This window comes from Delphinapterus leucas, chromosome 17, assembly GCF_059928025.1.
Source record: "Delphinapterus leucas isolate spDelLeu-1000000601 "Yukka" chromosome 17, BTC_Dleu_Yukka2, whole genome shotgun sequence".
Classification (NCBI taxonomy): domain Eukaryota; kingdom Metazoa; phylum Chordata; class Mammalia; order Artiodactyla; family Monodontidae; genus Delphinapterus; species Delphinapterus leucas.
The window spans coordinates 46,488,050-46,505,824 of NC_143145.1; the positions used below are offsets into that span (position 1 = coordinate 46,488,050).

General features: G+C 36.4%; 1 protein-coding gene across 1 annotated transcript in view; it reads right to left on the reverse strand.

The window, feature by feature from the left end:
* NECAB1 (N-terminal EF-hand calcium binding protein 1) overlaps window positions 1–17,775 on the reverse strand; it is a 155,258-nt gene that overhangs the window by 45,588 nt on the left and 91,895 nt on the right. Inside the window, exons 4-6 of the mRNA XM_089898590.1 lie at window positions 16,850–16,971; window positions 14,372–14,521; window positions 5,858–5,934 (exon numbers count right to left, since the gene is read on the reverse strand). Of these exons, the coding sequence (XP_089754716.1) occupies window positions 5,858–5,934; window positions 14,372–14,521; window positions 16,850–16,971 (349 nt within the window). The remainder of the gene's footprint in view (window positions 1–5,857; window positions 5,935–14,371; window positions 14,522–16,849; window positions 16,972–17,775) is intronic.

Here is a 17,775-nt window from a genome sequence, read left to right on the forward strand (position 1 = left end):
AATATTGTTAAAACGTCAATACTACCAAAAGCCATCTATAGATTCAATAAAATCGCTATCCATATTCCAATGGCATCTTTTACAGAGGTAGAAAAAACACTCCTAAAAGTTATATGAACCACAAAAAACGCTGAATAGCCAAAGAAATGCTGAGAAAGAAGAAAAGAGCAGGAGAGATCATACTTCCTGATTTCAAGTTATACTATAAAGCTAAAGCCATCAAACAGTATGCTACTAGCATAATAACACACAAAAGACCGATGGAATAGAATTGAGAGCCCAGAAATAAGACCAAGCATATACAATCCACTAATATTTAATAGGGAAGAATACTCAGTGGAGAAAAGAAAGTCTTTTTAATAAATGATTCTGGGATAATTGGATATTCACATGTAAAAGAATGAAATTGGACCCATATCTTACACCACTCACAAAATTAACTCAAAATGGACTAAGGATTTAAATGTAAGACCTGAAACCATGAAACTCCTAGAAGAAAACATAGTAATAAAGCTCCCTGACATGATTCTTGGTAATGATTTTTGGATATGTCACCTGAAGCACAAACAAATAAATAAAAAATAAACAAGTGGGATTACATCAAACTAAAAAGCTTCTGCACAGTAAACAACAACAACAAGGAAAATAAATCAATAAAGTGAAAAGACAAACTTTAGAATGGGAACAAAATATTTGAAAACCATATATCTGATAAGGGTTAATGTTCAAAATACATAAATAACTCATATAATTCAATAGCAAAAAAAAAAAAATGGGCAAAGGACCTGAATAGACATTTCTCCAAAGAAGATATATGAAAGGGCAACATGTACATGAAAAGATGATCAACATCACTACTCATTAAGGAAAAGCAAAGTAAAACCACACTGAGATATCACTCATGTCTATTAGAATGACCATCATAAAAAAAACAAGAGATAACATGATGGTAAGAATGTGGAAAAAGGGAATGCTTGTGCATTGTTGGTAGATTGTAAATTGGTGCATCCACTATGGAAAGCAGTATGGCTTTCTCACGTTCCTCAAAAAATTAAATACTGAACTACCATATGATCTAGCAATTCCATTTCTGAAGTATATTCAAAGGTAATGAAAACACTATGTCGAAAAGATATCTGCACCCCTATGTTCATACCAGCATTATTTATAGAGGCCAAGACATGGAAACAACCTAATTGTCCATCGATGGGTGAATGGATAAAGAACATGTGATATATATATATATATATATACACATACATATATAATGGAATATTATTCAGCCACAAAAAAACAAGGAAATCCTACCATTTGTGACCACAGGGATGAGCCTTGAAGATATTATGCTAAGAGGAATAAGACAGAGAAAGACAAATACTGTACTGTATGATTTAATTTATATGTGGAATCTAAAAAAAATAAAAACAAAAACCCCAAACTCATAGAAAAAGAGATCAGGTTTTTGGTTACCAGAGGTAGAGAGTGGGAGGAGGGGGAATAGGATGAAGATAGTCAAAAGGTACAAACTTCTTCCAGTTATAAGATAAATAAGTATTAACGATGTAATGTTACAACATGATGACTATAGTTAACACTGCTGTATGGCATGTAGGAAAGTTAAAAGAGTAAATCCTAAGAAGATAAACATTTTTCCCTTCTTTTTTTCTTCCTTTCCTTTTTATTGTACCTGTATGAGAAGATGGATGTTAACGAACGTATTGTGGTAATTATTTCACCTTATATGTAAATAAAGCCATCATGCTGTATGCTTTAAATTTAAATAGTGATGTATGTCAATTATTTCTCAAAACTGGAAAACAAGTGAGGATTATGCACAATAATTCCTTCAAATAGATACGAAATAAATAGAAAGTTATAGAAATCCAGACTGCCTGAAATAGTATAAGCCTGTTAATAACAGAGCTACATAGCTCTAGCTATGCAGTTCTCTTGTGGGTGAACTTTATGCAAGTTATTTAACTTCTCTGCAATTCACTTTTACTATTTCCACTGCCTTATATTCTCTATCCCTAGGTTTTCCTCCAGTTGGCTCTTCCTTATTTTTCTAACTTCAACTCAAATATCACATCCTTAAAGTGACCTTCTCAGATTACTCACTTTAAGTATCCAACCCTCCATCTTCATCACATTGTCCTACATTTTCTTCATAGTACTTTACACTATCCGAAATTACTTCATTTCATGGACCTGGGGTTTGTCTGTCTCTCCAGAGACCAAGGACCTTACCTGTTTTGATCACTGCTATATTCTCACTGTCAGAATAGTACCTTGCATAAAGTGGGTACTCAATAAATGTTAGTTGAATAAACAAGTGGCTGAATGAATGCCCATTTAAATCCTAGCTCTTCTGTGAAGACAAACATATAATGCATATAGATGTGAATTGAATCTTTAAAAGTACTCTGCATATAGAAACTGTAACAATAGTGATCTCTTTGACTGCTGTTTCCCTAATAACAACTCAGGCACACTTTTCAGTTCTACTTTCTTTAATCTAAGGTAAAAAACTTAAAACAAGTTGTATGAGTGTGACATCCTTAATTATATCCCTTTAAATATGGATATCCTGTGATCTGATGGTATACTTAAGACTTCATGAAGATTAAACGGACTTTGTTGTTGTTTTGTTTAAGCATTGAACACTGGTTTCTGCAGAGTTCAAGCAAAACATGAGATATAATCTCAATATATCCCATAAATACTCAGAGAGGCTGAAGTGGAAAAAAGGAATGTCTGAAGAGACTTGTAGAAATTTCAAAGGTTATTTTTCCCCCACATAAATGGTATTGGGCTTGGTTTACAGTGCAGGAAAGATTTATCATAGATACTTAGTGGTGAGAAAAGACAGTATGGCTTCCACTGTAAGTACATTCCCTTTTAATGTGGAGATCAAACCTAGTGCTAACAACTGAGAAGACAAGACAGCCATCAGTAGAATATAATATGCACTTAGCTTCTGTTTGTCAATTGGATGTTTTTCCTCTAAAAACCTAATTCAGCATAGTACAGAACAAGTTGTAGAAAAAAACCCAACTTGCACTGCTTCTCCTTTCATTAAGACAGATCATGCTGAGCCCCACACAGCTGAAGCCCCATGTTTAAGACCATCACATTGTACTTTCAGCAAACCTCTCAGCCACTGTTCTCATAATGAAATGCTTTCATAGAAATGAAGGGAGAAAAAAGCCTAGAAAAGAAGAAGACATGACAATACTTTGATTTTAAGTTGGAAAAAAAGCCATGACCTGAGTTTGAGCTACCCCTTTAAAAAGAATGACATACATTTATGACACCAGAAGAAAGACAGCTTTGCCAAGGACTTCAAAACCATTTTAAAAAGAGGTATTTGTATTCTTTAAATGAATCCAAACTTATTTAACAACTGAATCTTTATGTTTTAACAAGGTTTGGTTTTTAAATAGGGTCCTGCATTTCCAAGACTTCCACCATTGGAAAACTAATTTGTATGGCCACTATTTTTATTATCAAGCATTTTAATCTCAATTCACACATCAATTAATGAAATTAGAAAGGAGGAAAGTTGACTTGCAGCAAACTCTTAGTTTATGTTATTTGTCCCCATAAGTGGTCAATTTAAATTTAGTGAACAGTGATGTGGTGGCAGAGGGACTGGAACTCTCCAAAGTTGTTTCCCCTAGACGTGGTTCTTCTTTGTACAGAATCTCCATTTCAGAGACCTTACCCATCCTTAGGACATGAGGTTTCACCTCTGGGAGATGGCTCTCAAGATCTCAATCTGTTGTTCTGGCTTCTTAGATACTAATCTAACTGGATATTTCTACTTAGATGTCCTATTATATCTTGAAATTTAATAAACCAGTTCACCTCCTCACCTCACCTCACCAATTATCTCTCACTGTCTCTCCCTTGTCTATTAGTGGTATAATTGTCTCAGACACTTGGGCTCAAATCCTCAGACTCCTATTTGAAACTACCCTTTTACCCATCATACCCATTCAACGGTCCTGTTAATTTCACCTCAAGTCTTTCAAATCTGCCATTTTCTTTTTAGTCACTTAGTCCAGGCCCATCTTTTACTATACTTGATCCCAGTGGGCTCAGGTATACAGCCTGCCCTTTAATGTCACTGTTATAGCTGGCTTTGGTAGCTCTGACTTTGAATCTTGTTTGAATCCATTTCATATTCTTGCTGTCCAATTTTCTATCTAAAGGATCTTTTTTATTATGTCACTTATCTGTTGAAAAATAATAAATGCCTCCTGTTGTCTCCAAGATCAAGTCCAAATTCCTTAGTCTGTTATTTAAGGCCATCCATAATTCAGCCCCATCCTTTCATATAATCTTATTTGTCACTATGTCCCTAAATGGAAGACTCTAACCAGGTTGGTCTACTTAACCTTTGCTCATGCCATCACCTTACCTGAATGCCCTCTCCAACTGCTCTCTGTTTACTAAAAATTTATTTTCCCATAGCAAATACTTATTAGTTTGTTAGCTGACTAACATTTATTCTGATTTTAGTGACAATACAATTTCCTTCAGTGAATGATCTCATCTCATTTTAATACTTGACTGTTAACCAAGGTTTTCTCTCCTTCCTTATCTAAGAGACCTGCATGCAACCATAACAAGACAAACCAGGCTCTCCCTCCTGGAAAGTGGAATCTTGAGCAGAATGTCCATAGACTGGAAATTTTTGAAACTCATCTATTACAGTGGAGACAACCTGAGAGACTGGTGAGTATTTCTTGCTTACCTACATCTCTAGACTTATCTTGTCTACTGACTTCCTAAGTCTAGATCTCTAGACTGTCTGTTGATTTGTGAACACTCCCATTTCCTTCTAGAGATTTCTTTTTTATTAAAGAGGTAATTTCTGTTACTTGCACTCAAAATTCCTAATTGTCATCATTTCTAAAGGCCCCTTAAGCCCTTCCTGACACAAGCGGTCCTTCCCAGCTTGCAGTGATCATTCTGTCAGGTTAGCAACTGTAAATTTTAGTATATGCTCCATTCCTTTGGCATGTCTCAGTCAGTCATTAAGTATTTACTGAGCATTAACAATGAGCTTGGTTTTGTGCAACTGCATACTTTTAAAAATCTGTTAACTCATTTTATGAATATAGAATATTTTTACAGGTAGACTCTGGGTTCTTCAAAGTCAGAAACTCTCTCTCAAGCATAAAGGTTCCTTCCTTCGTGCTTGGCATGCACAGAAAACACATATTCTTACTGATTAACAAAAGCAGCCTCTTCCATTAAAGCTGCTTAAGAGGAATATAATTATAATATCAGGACTACTTGGTGCTAATTGAATTAGTCAATAAAAATACAATAACTGGAAACATAAAATATAGTTCTGAAGAACTCTTCATCATATCTTAACTTGCTTGCTAACTTGGTAGTTTTCGTGCTAAAAATCATCAGTTAAAATGCTAATTTCTAGAAGTTGAGTGTACAATATCATCTTTTAGTGTACCACACAGCCATTTCCCTGAATCACTTTGAAACATTCCCAAGACATCAACCAGGTCATTCCCAAGAGCTGCCATTTGCATCATTCAAGCACACTGCTACCTTACATGATTGATAACCTAAAAGTCAGACAATGCAGTAGATTTATTTAACTTTAAACCCTATATACTATTTTAACTATAATTAGGGATTGGCATGGGGGGAATGAGAATTAACATTATATTTGCTTTAACAAAAATCCCAAATAACTATCAAGCAGTATAACGGAGATCCTGGTTGCTAGTCTATCCAGGCAGACATGAATATTGGGGGAATAAGGAATAATGAGTCATAATCTACTGAAAACTAAGAGGGAGAAGAAAGAAAAGGAAGCACTCACCTTCTTTTCCAGTCTATCAATTAATTTCTGGAGTCTGTTTATCTGGGTCATCCACTGGTTATCTTCTTCTAATAAGCCTTGAGGGGAAAACCATGAGGGCAATATATTAAACTCTAGACAGAGCAGGAATGCTTTGGTGTCTCAGAGCTTTTCTTTTACCCTGAAGGAAGAACACAGTGTCACTGGCTAATCACCACATTTAAATATATATATATATTTATTTATATTTATATTTATGTATATAGATAGATTCACATGAGTTCTTTCTAAGTTATTGATTCCCATAGATCCATGTATTCCAGTGGGTTCATTTTTATGTCTATTTTTTTTATGTTGTTGCCTACACTGGCCTTTGATATTCAAAAGAACAGATCCTGCTGAGCCATTTTTACCACCACATAATGTAGCTGATTTTTCTTTTAGAAAAAGGAAAGCACCAAGAAACAATTCTAAACTTACTTCTGGGGCAGTGGCAGGAGCCAGGGAAATCATAGCCATGAACACAGCAAGGGATAAATTATTAATCAAAAAGAAGTATAAGAGCAAGGTAGCTGGTATCTCCTTCCCTAGGGACTAACCTGAGTGGACACTATGTTCATGGCATAGCAGTGAAGAGTACAAACTCTGGAGCCCGCTGATTTTGGTCAAATTACTTAACATCTCTGGTCTCACTTTTCTTATTTTTAAATGGGCATAATAATATCACAAGCCTCACTGTGAGGATTGTGTATATATACACATATGCATACATACATATGTGCATATATACACACACAAACGTACATGTACTATGTATGTAGTATTTTTATTTTTTTATTTTAATTATTTATTTATTTATTTATTTTGCGGTACGCGGGCCTCTCACTGCTGTGGCCTCCCCGTCGCGGAGCACAGGCTCCGGACGCGCAGGCTCAGCGGCCATGGCTTATAGGCCCAGCCGCTCCGCGGCATGTGGGATCTCCCCAGACCGGGGCACGAACCCGGGTCCCCTGCATCGGCAGGCGGACTCTCAACCACTTCCACCAGGGAAGCCCCCTAGTATTTTTGATATGTCTGTGTATACACACACACATCTCTATCTAACAGCAGGATAAACATTATGTAAGTGCTGCTGCTATTATTGTTGCTGTTATATATGTTATTATGCAAAGGCAAGAAGGAGTAAGTTGTGGTGTGAGCCCCTGCACAAACATCCTGGTATCCTTGTGTATCCTTATGGCAGCTTGCTCAAAATATTTTCACAGACATTTGCTGAAGTAATACTTTTTGATATTTCCTGATAGAAGAATGTGATTGAATTTAAGACTATAAACCTTGTTTTAGCTTTGAATGTTAGGAAGATAAGACCTAAATTATAAGGGGGTAGTACTTTACATTAGAATTCACTTCTCCACCTGCCGTCTTCAGTGAAGCTCCTCTCAAAGCCCACCAAATAAATTATGATGCAAAAAGAAGCAGTAGCATTGCCACAAAGAAGTGGCTACTAAAAATGAGTGCTTTTACAATAAAATATTATAAATATGTAAACAAAGTTTATGTTTATATTTTAATTTGCAAACTAGTTAACATCTTTCCATTCTAGGTTGCTCCTAAAAGAATTTAAGGCAGCTATCACAACAAAGTCCCATAGAAGGATATTTTGGGCTTAATACTGTTTTCTAAATGACAAAAATGGAAAGAACAATCTATGGTTTAATTTTTTTTAAACATCTTTATTGGAGTATAATTGCTTTTAAATGGTGTGTTAGTTTCTGCTGTATAACAAAGTGAATCAGCTATACATAAACATATATCCCATGTTTAATTTTTTATATTCCACATACAAGTGATAATATTTAGTATTTGTCTTTCTCTTTCTGACTTATTTCACTCCAGGTCCATCCATGTTGTTGCAAATGGCAATATTTCATTCTTTTTTATGGCTGGGTCATACTCCATTGTATACATACATATGTGTGTGTATGTATATATATATATATATATATATATATATATCTCACATTCTTCTTTATCCATTCATCTGTTGATGGACACTTAGTTTGCTTCCATATCTTGGCTATTGTAAATAATGCTTCTATGAATATTGAATGTACCTTTTTGAATTAGTGTTTTCATTTTCTTCAGACATAATCCCAGAAGTGAAATTGTTGGATCATTTGGTAGTTTTATTTTTAGCTTCTTGAAGAAACTGCATGCTGTTTTCCATAGTGGCTGCACCAATTTACATTTCCACTAATGGTGCACTAGAGTTCCCTCTTCTCCACATCCTTGCCAACATTTGTTATTTGTGGGTTTTTTTGACAATAGCCATTCTGAAAGGTGTGAGGTGATATCTCATTACAGTTTTGATTTACATTTCCCTGATGATTAGTGATATTGAACATTTTTTTCATGTGCATGCCGTTTTTGGAAAAATGTCTATTCAGAGTTTCTGCCTATTTTTCAATCTGGTTGTTTGGGTTTTTTTTTTTTTTGATGTTGAGTTTTATGAGTTCTTTGTATATTTTGTATACTTAACCTGTTATCAGATACATCATTTGCAAATATTTTCTCCCAGTCAGTAGATGGACTTTTGATTTTGTGATAACTTTCTTCCCAGTGCAAAAGATTTTTAGTTTGATGTAGTCCCATTTGTTTATGTTTGCTTTTGTTTCCCTTACCTGAGGAGAGATAATTATTAAGACTAAGTCAAAGAGTACACTGCCTGTGTTTTCCTCCAGAAGTCTCATGGTTTCAGGTCTTACATTTAAGTTTTTAATCCACTTTAAATTTATTTTCGTGCATGGTGTGAGAGAGTAGTTCAGTTTAATACTTTTGCATGTAACTGTTCAGTTTTTCCAACACCATTTATTGAAGAAGCTGTATTTTCCCCACTGTATACTTTTGCATATTTTGTCGTAGACAAGATTATTTGCCCATAAAAGTGTGTGTTCATTTCTGGGCTCTCTATTCTGTTCCATTAATCTATGTGTGTGGGTTTGTGCCAGTACCATACTGTTTTGATTACTGTAGATTTGTAGCATAGTTTGAAATCAGGGAGTGTGATACCTCTGGCTTTGTTCTTCTTTCTCAAGATAGTTTTGGCTATTTGGGGTCTTTTGTGTTTCCTTGCCCTTTTAGAATTATTTGTTCTAGCTCTGTGAAAAGTGTCAGTGATATTTTGATAGGGATTTCACTGAGTCTGTAGATTGCCTTGGATAATATGGTCATCTTAACAATATTAATTCTTCTAATCCATGAACATTCTATATCTTTCTTTCTTTTAACATCTTTATTGGAGTATAATTGCTTTACAATGGTGTGTTAGTTTCTGCTTTATAACAAAGTGAATCAGCTATACATATTCTATATCCCCATATCTCCTCCCTCTTGCATCTCCCTCCCACCCTCCCTATCCCACTCCTCTAGGTGGTCAGAAAGAACCGAGCTGTTCTCCCTGTGCTATGTGGCTGCTTCCCACTAGCTATCTATTTTACATTTGGTAGCGTATGTATGTCCGTGACACTCTCTCACTTCGTCCCAGCTTATACTTCCCTCTCCCCATGTCCTCAAGTCCATTCTCTATGTCTGTGTCTTTATTCCTGCCCTGCACTTAGGTTCTTCAGAACCATTTTTTTTCTTTAGATTCCATATATATGTGTTATCATATGGTATTTTTTTCTCTTTCTGACATACTTCACTCTGTATGACAGACTCTAGGTCCATCCACCTCACTACAAATAACTCAATTTTGTTTCTTTTTATGGCTGAGTATTATTCCGTTGTATATATGTGCCACATCTTCTTTATCCATTCATCTGTCAATGGACACTTAGGTTGCTTCCATGTCCTGGTTATTGTATATAGTCCTGCAGTGAACATTGTGATACATGACTCTTTTTGAATTATGGTTTTCTCAGGGTATATGCCCAGTAGTGGGATTGCTGGGTCATATAGTAGTTCTATTTTTAGTTTTTTAAGGAACCTCCATACTGTTCTCCATAGTGGCTGTATCAATTTACATTCCCACCAACAGTACAAGAAGGTTCCCTCTTCTCCACACCCTCTCCAGCATTGATTGTTTGTAGATTTTTGATGATGGACATTCTGACTGGTGTGAGGTGATACCTCATTGTGGTTTTGATTTGCATTTATCCAATGATTAGTGATGTTGAGCATCCTTTCATGTGTTTGTTGGCAATCTGTATATCTTTTTTGGAGGAATGTCTACCCATCTGTTTGTCTCATCTTCAATTACTTTCGTCAGTTTTTGAAGCACAGGTCTTGTACCTACTTAGTTAGATTTATTCCTAGGCATTTTACTCTTTTTGATGGAACCATAAAGGGAATTGTTTTCATAATTTCTATTCTGATACTATGTTTTTAGTGTATAGCAATGCAACAGATTTCTGTATACTCGTTTTGTAACCTGAAACCTTACCAAATTCATTGTTGAGTTCTGGTAGCTTTTTGGTGGTGTCTTTAGGATTTCTTATGTATAGTGTCATACCATCTTCAAATATTGACAATTTTACTTCTTCCTTTTCAGTATGCATTCCTTTTATTTCTTTTTTTAGTCTGATTTCTGTGACTAGGACTTCCAATACTACGTTAAAGAGAAGTCGTGAGAGTGGGCATCCTTGTCTTGCTCCTGATCTTAGAGGAAATGCTTTCAGCTTCTCCCCATTGAGTATGATGTGGGTTGTCATATATGGCCTTTGTTTTGAGTATGATGTGGGTTGTCATATATGGCCTTTGTTTTGTTGAGAAATGTTCCCTCTATACCCACTTTCTGGAGAGTTTTTATCATAAATGGATGTTGAATTTTGTCAAAAACTTTTCTGCAGTTATTGAGATGATTATATGAATTTTATTCTTCAGTTTCTTAATATAATGTATGACATAGATTGTTTTGCAGATATTGAAGCATCCTTGCATCCTTGGCATAAATATATTACTTGATCATGGCTCATGATTCCTTTCATGTATTGCTCAATTTGTTTGCTAACACTTTATTGAGGATTTTTACATTTATGTTCATATTGGCCTGAAATTTTCTTTTTGTGTGTGATATCTTTTCAGGTTTTGGTGTCAGGGTGATGCTGGCCTCACAGAATGAGTTTGGAAGTGTCCCTTCCTCTGCAGTTTTTTGGAATATCTTGAGAAGAATAGGTGGTAACTCTTTTCTAAATATTTGGTAGAATTCATCTGTGAGGATAACTGCTCCTGGACTTTTGTTTCTTGGGGGCTGTTTTATTACTTTCTCAATTTCATTCTTGGTATTTGGTCTGTTCATATTTTCTGTTTCTTCTGAATATGTTCATTTCTTCTACATTGTCCATTTTATTGGCATATAATTGTTCATGGTAGCCTCTTATGATCCTTTGTACTTCTCTGGTGTTGGTTATAACTTCTGTTTTATTTCTGATTTTAATGATTTGGGTCCTCTCTTTTTTCCTTGATGAGTCTGGCTAAAGGTTTATCAATTTTGTTTATCTTTTCAAAGAACCTGCTCTTGCTTTCATTGGTCTTTTGTTTTTGTTTTTGGTTTTTTTTTTTTTTTTTTTTACTGTTTTTAAGTCTCAGTTTTATTTATTTCCTCTCTGATCTTTATGATTTCTTTCCTTCTACTAAATTCAGGTTTTGTCTTTTCTTCCTTTCCTAGTCCTTTAGGTGTAAGGTAAGGTTATTTATGTGAGATTTTTCTTGTTCCCTCAGGTAAGCTTGTATTGCTATAAACTTCCCCTTAGAACTGCTGCTGCTGCATCCCATAGATTTTTGATCATTGTGTTTCCATTTTAATTTGTCTCCATTTATTTTTTGATTTCTTCTTTGATTTTTCCAGCAACCCATTGGTTTTTTATAGGCATATTCTTTAGCCTCTACATGTTTGTGTTTATTTGTACTTTTTTTCTTGATTTCTAGTCTCATAGCATTGTGGTTGAAAAGTTGCTTAATATTATTTCAGTCTTCCTAAATTTACTGAGACTTATTTTGTGGGCTAGCACGTGATCTATCCTGGAGAATGTTCCATGTGCCCTTGAAAAGAATGTGTAATCTGCTGCTTTTGGATGGAATGTCCCATATATACATCTGTTAAATCCATCTTGTCTAAGGTGTTGTTTAAGGTCAGTGTTTCCTTATTGATTTTCTGTTTGGATAATCTGTCCATTGATGTAAATAGGGTGTTTAAGTCATCCCCTAGTATTATTGTGTTATCATCAATTTCTCCCTTTATGTCTGTTAATATTTGCTTTACATATTTAGGTGTCCTACGTTGGGTTTATATATATTTACTTTTGTTATATCTTCTTCTGGGATTGATCCCTTGATCATTATGTAATGTCCTTTTTCTCTTTTTACAGTCTTTGTTTTGAAGCATACTTTGTCTAATATAAGTATTGCTACCCTAGGTTTTTTTGCATTTTCTTTTGCATGGAATATCTTTTTTCCATCCCCTCATTTTCAGTCTGTCTGTGTCTTTAGATCTGAAGTGAGTCTCTTATAGGCAGCATACATATGGATCTTGTTTTGGTTTCCAAGCAGCCATTCTATGCCTTTTGATTGGAGCACTTAGTTATTGACATTTAAAGAGATTATCAATCGGTGTGTACTTATTGCCATTTTGTCTATTGTTTTGGGATTTTTAAAGTTCTTTTTTGTTCCTTACTTCTTTTTTTTTTGCTCCCTTCCCTTATGATTTGATGACTTCCCTTGTGATTTGATCTTTAATGTTATGTTTGTATTCCTTTCTCTTTTTTGTGTGTACATCTATTATAGATTTTTGGCTTGTGGCTACCATGAGTTTTATATATATATATATATATATATATACACTGATATATTGATATATATATATATAGGTGACTTTAAATAGTCATGGATATATATATATATATATATATCCGTGACTATTAAAAGTTGTTAATCTTTTAAGTTCAAACCCATTTTAACAGCTCTGCATTTTTACTCCCATGCCCGCATTTAATGTTTTTGACATCATATTTTACATTTTTGTTTTTTATATCCCCTAACTATTGTGGATATAGATGATTTTACTACTTTTATCCATTAACCTTCCTACTAGCTTTATATGTGGTTGATTTATTATCTTACTATATATTTCCCTTTACTAATGAGATTTTTCCTTTCATAATTTTCATATTTCTAGTTGTGGCTTTTTCTTTTCTGCTTAGAAAAGTCCCTTTAACATTTCTTGTGAAGCTGGCTTGGTGGTGATGCTGTCCTTTAGGTTTTTCTTGTTGTAAAACTTTTGATCTCTTCTTCAAATCTGAATGAAAGCTTTGCTGTATAGAGTATTCTTGTTTACAGGTTTTCCCCTTTCATCACTTTAAATGTATCATGTCACTTTTCCTGGCCTGCAGAGTTTCTGCTGATAAGTAAGCTGAGAGCCTATGGAAGTTCCCTTATATGTAATTTGTTGCTTTTCCCTTACTGCTTTTAATATTGTCTCTTCATCTTTAATTTTTGCCATTTTATTATAATGCTTCTCAGTGTGCCACTTTGGGTTGAACCTGTTTGGAACTTTCAGTCATTCCTGGACCTGAATTACTGTTTCCTTTCCCAAATTAGGGAAAGTGCCAGTACTGTGTTCAACTATGTTCTCTGCCTCTTTCTCTTTCTCTCTCTCTATTGTCTTCTGGGACCCCTATAATGCAAATATTAGTACACTTGATGTAGTCCCAGTGGTCTCATAAATAGTTCTATTTCTTTTTTTTCCTTTCTTCCATTCAGCTTGAGTGATTTAACTACTCTGTCTTCCAGCTTGCTGATTTGTTCCTCTGTAGTATCCAATTTATTGTTGATTCCTTCTAGTGAATTTTTAATTCCTTCTAGTGCATTTTTAATTTCAGTTTTGCATACTTCATCTCTGTTTGGTTCTTCTTTACATTTTCTATCTCTTTGTAAAAACTTCTGACTTCTGTCATTTCCCTCTGTTTTGTTTATCCAAACTCTTCTCTCAGGTTCTTTGAACATCTCTATGATAATTAACTTGAACTCTTTATCAGATACATCACTAACCTCCACTTCACTTAGTTCTTCTTCTGGAGTTTTATCTTGGTCCTTCATTTGGGACTAATTCCTCTATCACCTCATTTTGCCCAATTTGCTGTTTTTATTTCTAAGTATTTGGTAGGTTTGTTACATTTCCTGACTTTGAAGAGGTGTCCTTTTGTAGGAGATGTCCTATGTGTACCTGTGGTGCACTCCTCTATGGTCACCAGAGCTACATGCTTTAGGAGTGCCCCATTTTTGTGTTGTGTGGGTCCTTCCATTTTGGCTGACTGACTACTGTGGCTGATCTGGTTGGTGTGGCTAGCCCCTGTCTGGTTGATTGCCAGGCCTTGCCATGGGCAGAGAATGCCAACTACTTGTGGGCAAGGGCTGGTCATGACATGGCTGACCACAGTGTCCTGGGATTCCTGGGGCTAGTGCTGGACCAGTGGCAGGTGGATCTTGGTGCTGGGGTGGGTGGCTGTACGGCCACAGGTGCCAGATCTAGTCTTGCCCTACTCGTGTATGAGGCAAGTTCCAGACATGGCTTGCTGCAGGGTCCAGGGTGTCCCAAAGCTGGTGTCAGCCTGCTCGTGAGTGGGGCTGGATCCCAGGGCAGCTGGCTGAGGGGTTCAAGGTGTCTCAGAGCTGGTGTCTCAGAGCCGAGGCCTAAAGGGTTGGAGTTAGCTTACTAGTGGGCTGCAATGAGGCCTTGAGCATACCAATCCTAATTCCAGCTCACTGGTGGGCAGGCCCGGGTTCCAGGGTCTCTGAATCCTGGGTCCTGCGGGTACCAGAGTTGATGTGTAGGCTTGTTGGTGGGTGGGCCTAAGTCCCAGGGGATCCTGGGGCTGGTGCCTGCTCAATGGTGGGTGAGGCTAGTCCTAGGGCTAGTGCCAGCCCATTGGTCAGTAGAACTATGTCTCAGGGTCTCTGGCTGCAGACCCCTGGTGGCGGGGGGGGTTTCCCAGATTTGGTGTCAACCCACTGTGGATGAGGTTGGGTCCCGATGGCAGACTGTGGGGCCCTGTGATTTCTTGAGGCTAGTGCCAGTGCTTTGGTGGGTGTGGCCAGGTCCTGAGCCCTCTGGTGAATAGGGTTGGGTCCTGGAGCCAGTGTGGACTCAGGGATTCTTAAGTCAACCAGCTTGCTGGTGGGTGAGCCTGTGTCCCCACCTGACTAGCTGCTTGTCTTGAGGCGTCTTAGTTCTAGTGCTCACAAGCTGGTGGGCAGGGACAGGTCTCAGCACTAATTAGCTAGAAGAAGGATTCCAAAGTGGTGCCTGCCATCATCAGTGTCCTTGTGGTAGAATGAGCTCCCCAAAATAGCTGCCACCAGTGTCTATGTCCCCAGGATGAGTTACAGTTGCTTCCTGCCTCTCCAGGAAGCTCTCCAATATCAGCAGGTAGGTCTGACCCATTCTCTTTTCAAGTCACTATTTCTTACCTGTATCCCAGAGCATGTGAGAATTTTTGTGCACATTTTAAGAGTGGAGTCTCTATATCCTACAGCCTTCTGGCTCTCCCCAAGGTGAACCCTCCTGGCCTTCAAAGTCAAATGTCTGGGGGTTTGATTTCCTGGTGCAGAACCCCAAGCTGTAGACCCTGATGTGGGGCTTGAACCCCCTGCTCACTTGTGGAGAAGCTCTGTGATTGTAATTATCATTTCATTTGTGGGCCACCCTCTTAGGTATATGGATCTTGACCATACCACTTCTCTGCCCCTCCTACCCATCTAGTTGCAGAATATCTTTTCTGCTAGTCTTCTTGTCTTTCTCATCAATAGTTGCTCTGTAAATAGTTGTAATTCTGATGTGACCGTGGGAGAAGGTGAGCTCAGTGTCTTCCTATTCCACCATCGTGGCCACTCCTACAGTGGTTCTAAATGAGCTTCATGATTTTTCCTGTACTTTTGATACTGACCAGGAGAAGATATTGTCCCAAGTAGTCCCTGATCCTAAGAAGCTACATGAGGAGTAGAGCTGAATCCAACCTACAAGCTGGAGCCACATCCAGCTGAGACCACTCAAATCACAGTCAAACATAGACCCATGAGAGAAAAGAACCAAATATTTCCAGTTGTAATCACTGAGATTTTGAGGTTGTTTCACTGTAAAAAATGACTAATGATCCATTACCCCTAGACAAATAGCTTTACTTTCTGGGGAGATGGAGATACCAACATCTACCTTATAAGGTGTTAGGATAAAATAAGACAGTGTTCAAGAAAGCACTTTGAAATCTTTCAAGTACAATCTGTGTAAATACAGACTATATCTATACATTGACTTTCTGAAATGGTAGATATTTAAATATTCATTTATGTTAAAATGACATGTTCAAGTGATATGTGCAGGTACATACAGATACATATATACATACATATGCATATATATTCATACTTTATAAAAATTACTCTCCTTAACAACATAAGTTTTTATATTTCAAAGTATTTTAAAGTAACTAATATAAATTACATGGTTAAAATATGATGACCTAATGAATATTATTGAGGTCTCAGTCTCATAAATCATATACTACATTATGCACTTCAAAAGCCACTATAACTTTAGTCCTGTTATGAAAGGAAACAATAACCTTTTCCTAACATGAATTTAGAGTATGCTTAACCAGGCTTGGGGCTCTGGGATTAGGGTGCAGACTAAAGGGCACCTCCTTTGCTTGGAGATGATGATGATTTCTATAGGTCTTAAGTCTTTCACATATTAGGTGATTGAGTCACTTTCTTCCCTACCCAACATGTCTCTGTGTACTGCCCAAGTACAACTGCTAGGATTCTGACAGAACTGATGATTAGGAGCACCACCCTGGTCCTTAATATCTTAGACTCTTTACCACTTTGGTTTCAGACAAACTTGTTCGGTGTAAGAAAAGCATTCCATTATTATTGTTTTAGCTGCCTTTTGGTCCTTTTTAAACAAGTCAATATGAAGATACAATTGAGTCAACTTCAAGAAAAATGACAAAGTTTCATTACCTGCACCATAGACATTAAACTGAGGGCTGTTGGGGGAGAAGCTTTTGTGTCTCTGGACTCGACGACTTGATCGTTTTCCAGGCCACTGAATCGACAGGACTTCTGGTTTGGTTGGCCCTTGTCTTGAACAACAAAGACAATATTTAACCTCAGTGTCAGGGCTTCAGTCTTTTACCTCAAGGAACACATCTTCAAAGATCAGACACAAATATTTTCTAGTGTAGTGAAATGAAAACTTATGAGAACTATGGCTTGACAACATGGTCTAGAGATACCTGGTAATGTGGCATTATAAGTGAAACTAAGGAAAAGAGGGGGGAACATGGCAGAGTAGAAGGACCTTGAGCTCACCTCCTCTCACTAAACTCAATATTTTGTAATAACCTATAAAGGAAAAGAATCTGAGAAAGAAAAAAAATATATATATATATAAAACTGAATCATTTTGCTGTACACCTGAAACCAACACAACATTGTAAATCAACTATACTTCAATAAATTATTTTTAAAGTTATTAAGCAGAAAAAAAAGAAAATACATTGGGCTTTTTTTATTCTTGTAATTTAAAAGTTTGAGTAAAAAATCATACCTTGATTTGTAATTTAAGAAAAACTAGTTTCTTTTATTGCCCAAATTATCAATGGAAAGAATGCTTATTTGTACACTTCCATAGTATTTTGTTTAGTTTGAGAACACCTATGGAGTTTGTTTTTCCTTTTATTCAGTTTTTAACTTAACTGTTTAAATCAAAGCTAAATATCCATATAGTTAAAAAGTCAAATAATTCTATAAACTTTTTTCTACAAACAGATTCTCCCCTTCACCATATTGTGCCCTCATTCTCCTTATACAAAGACAACACTTTTCAACAAGTGTTTATTTGTGTTTATCTATATATAACAATACAATCTCTTGGGGAGGTGTGA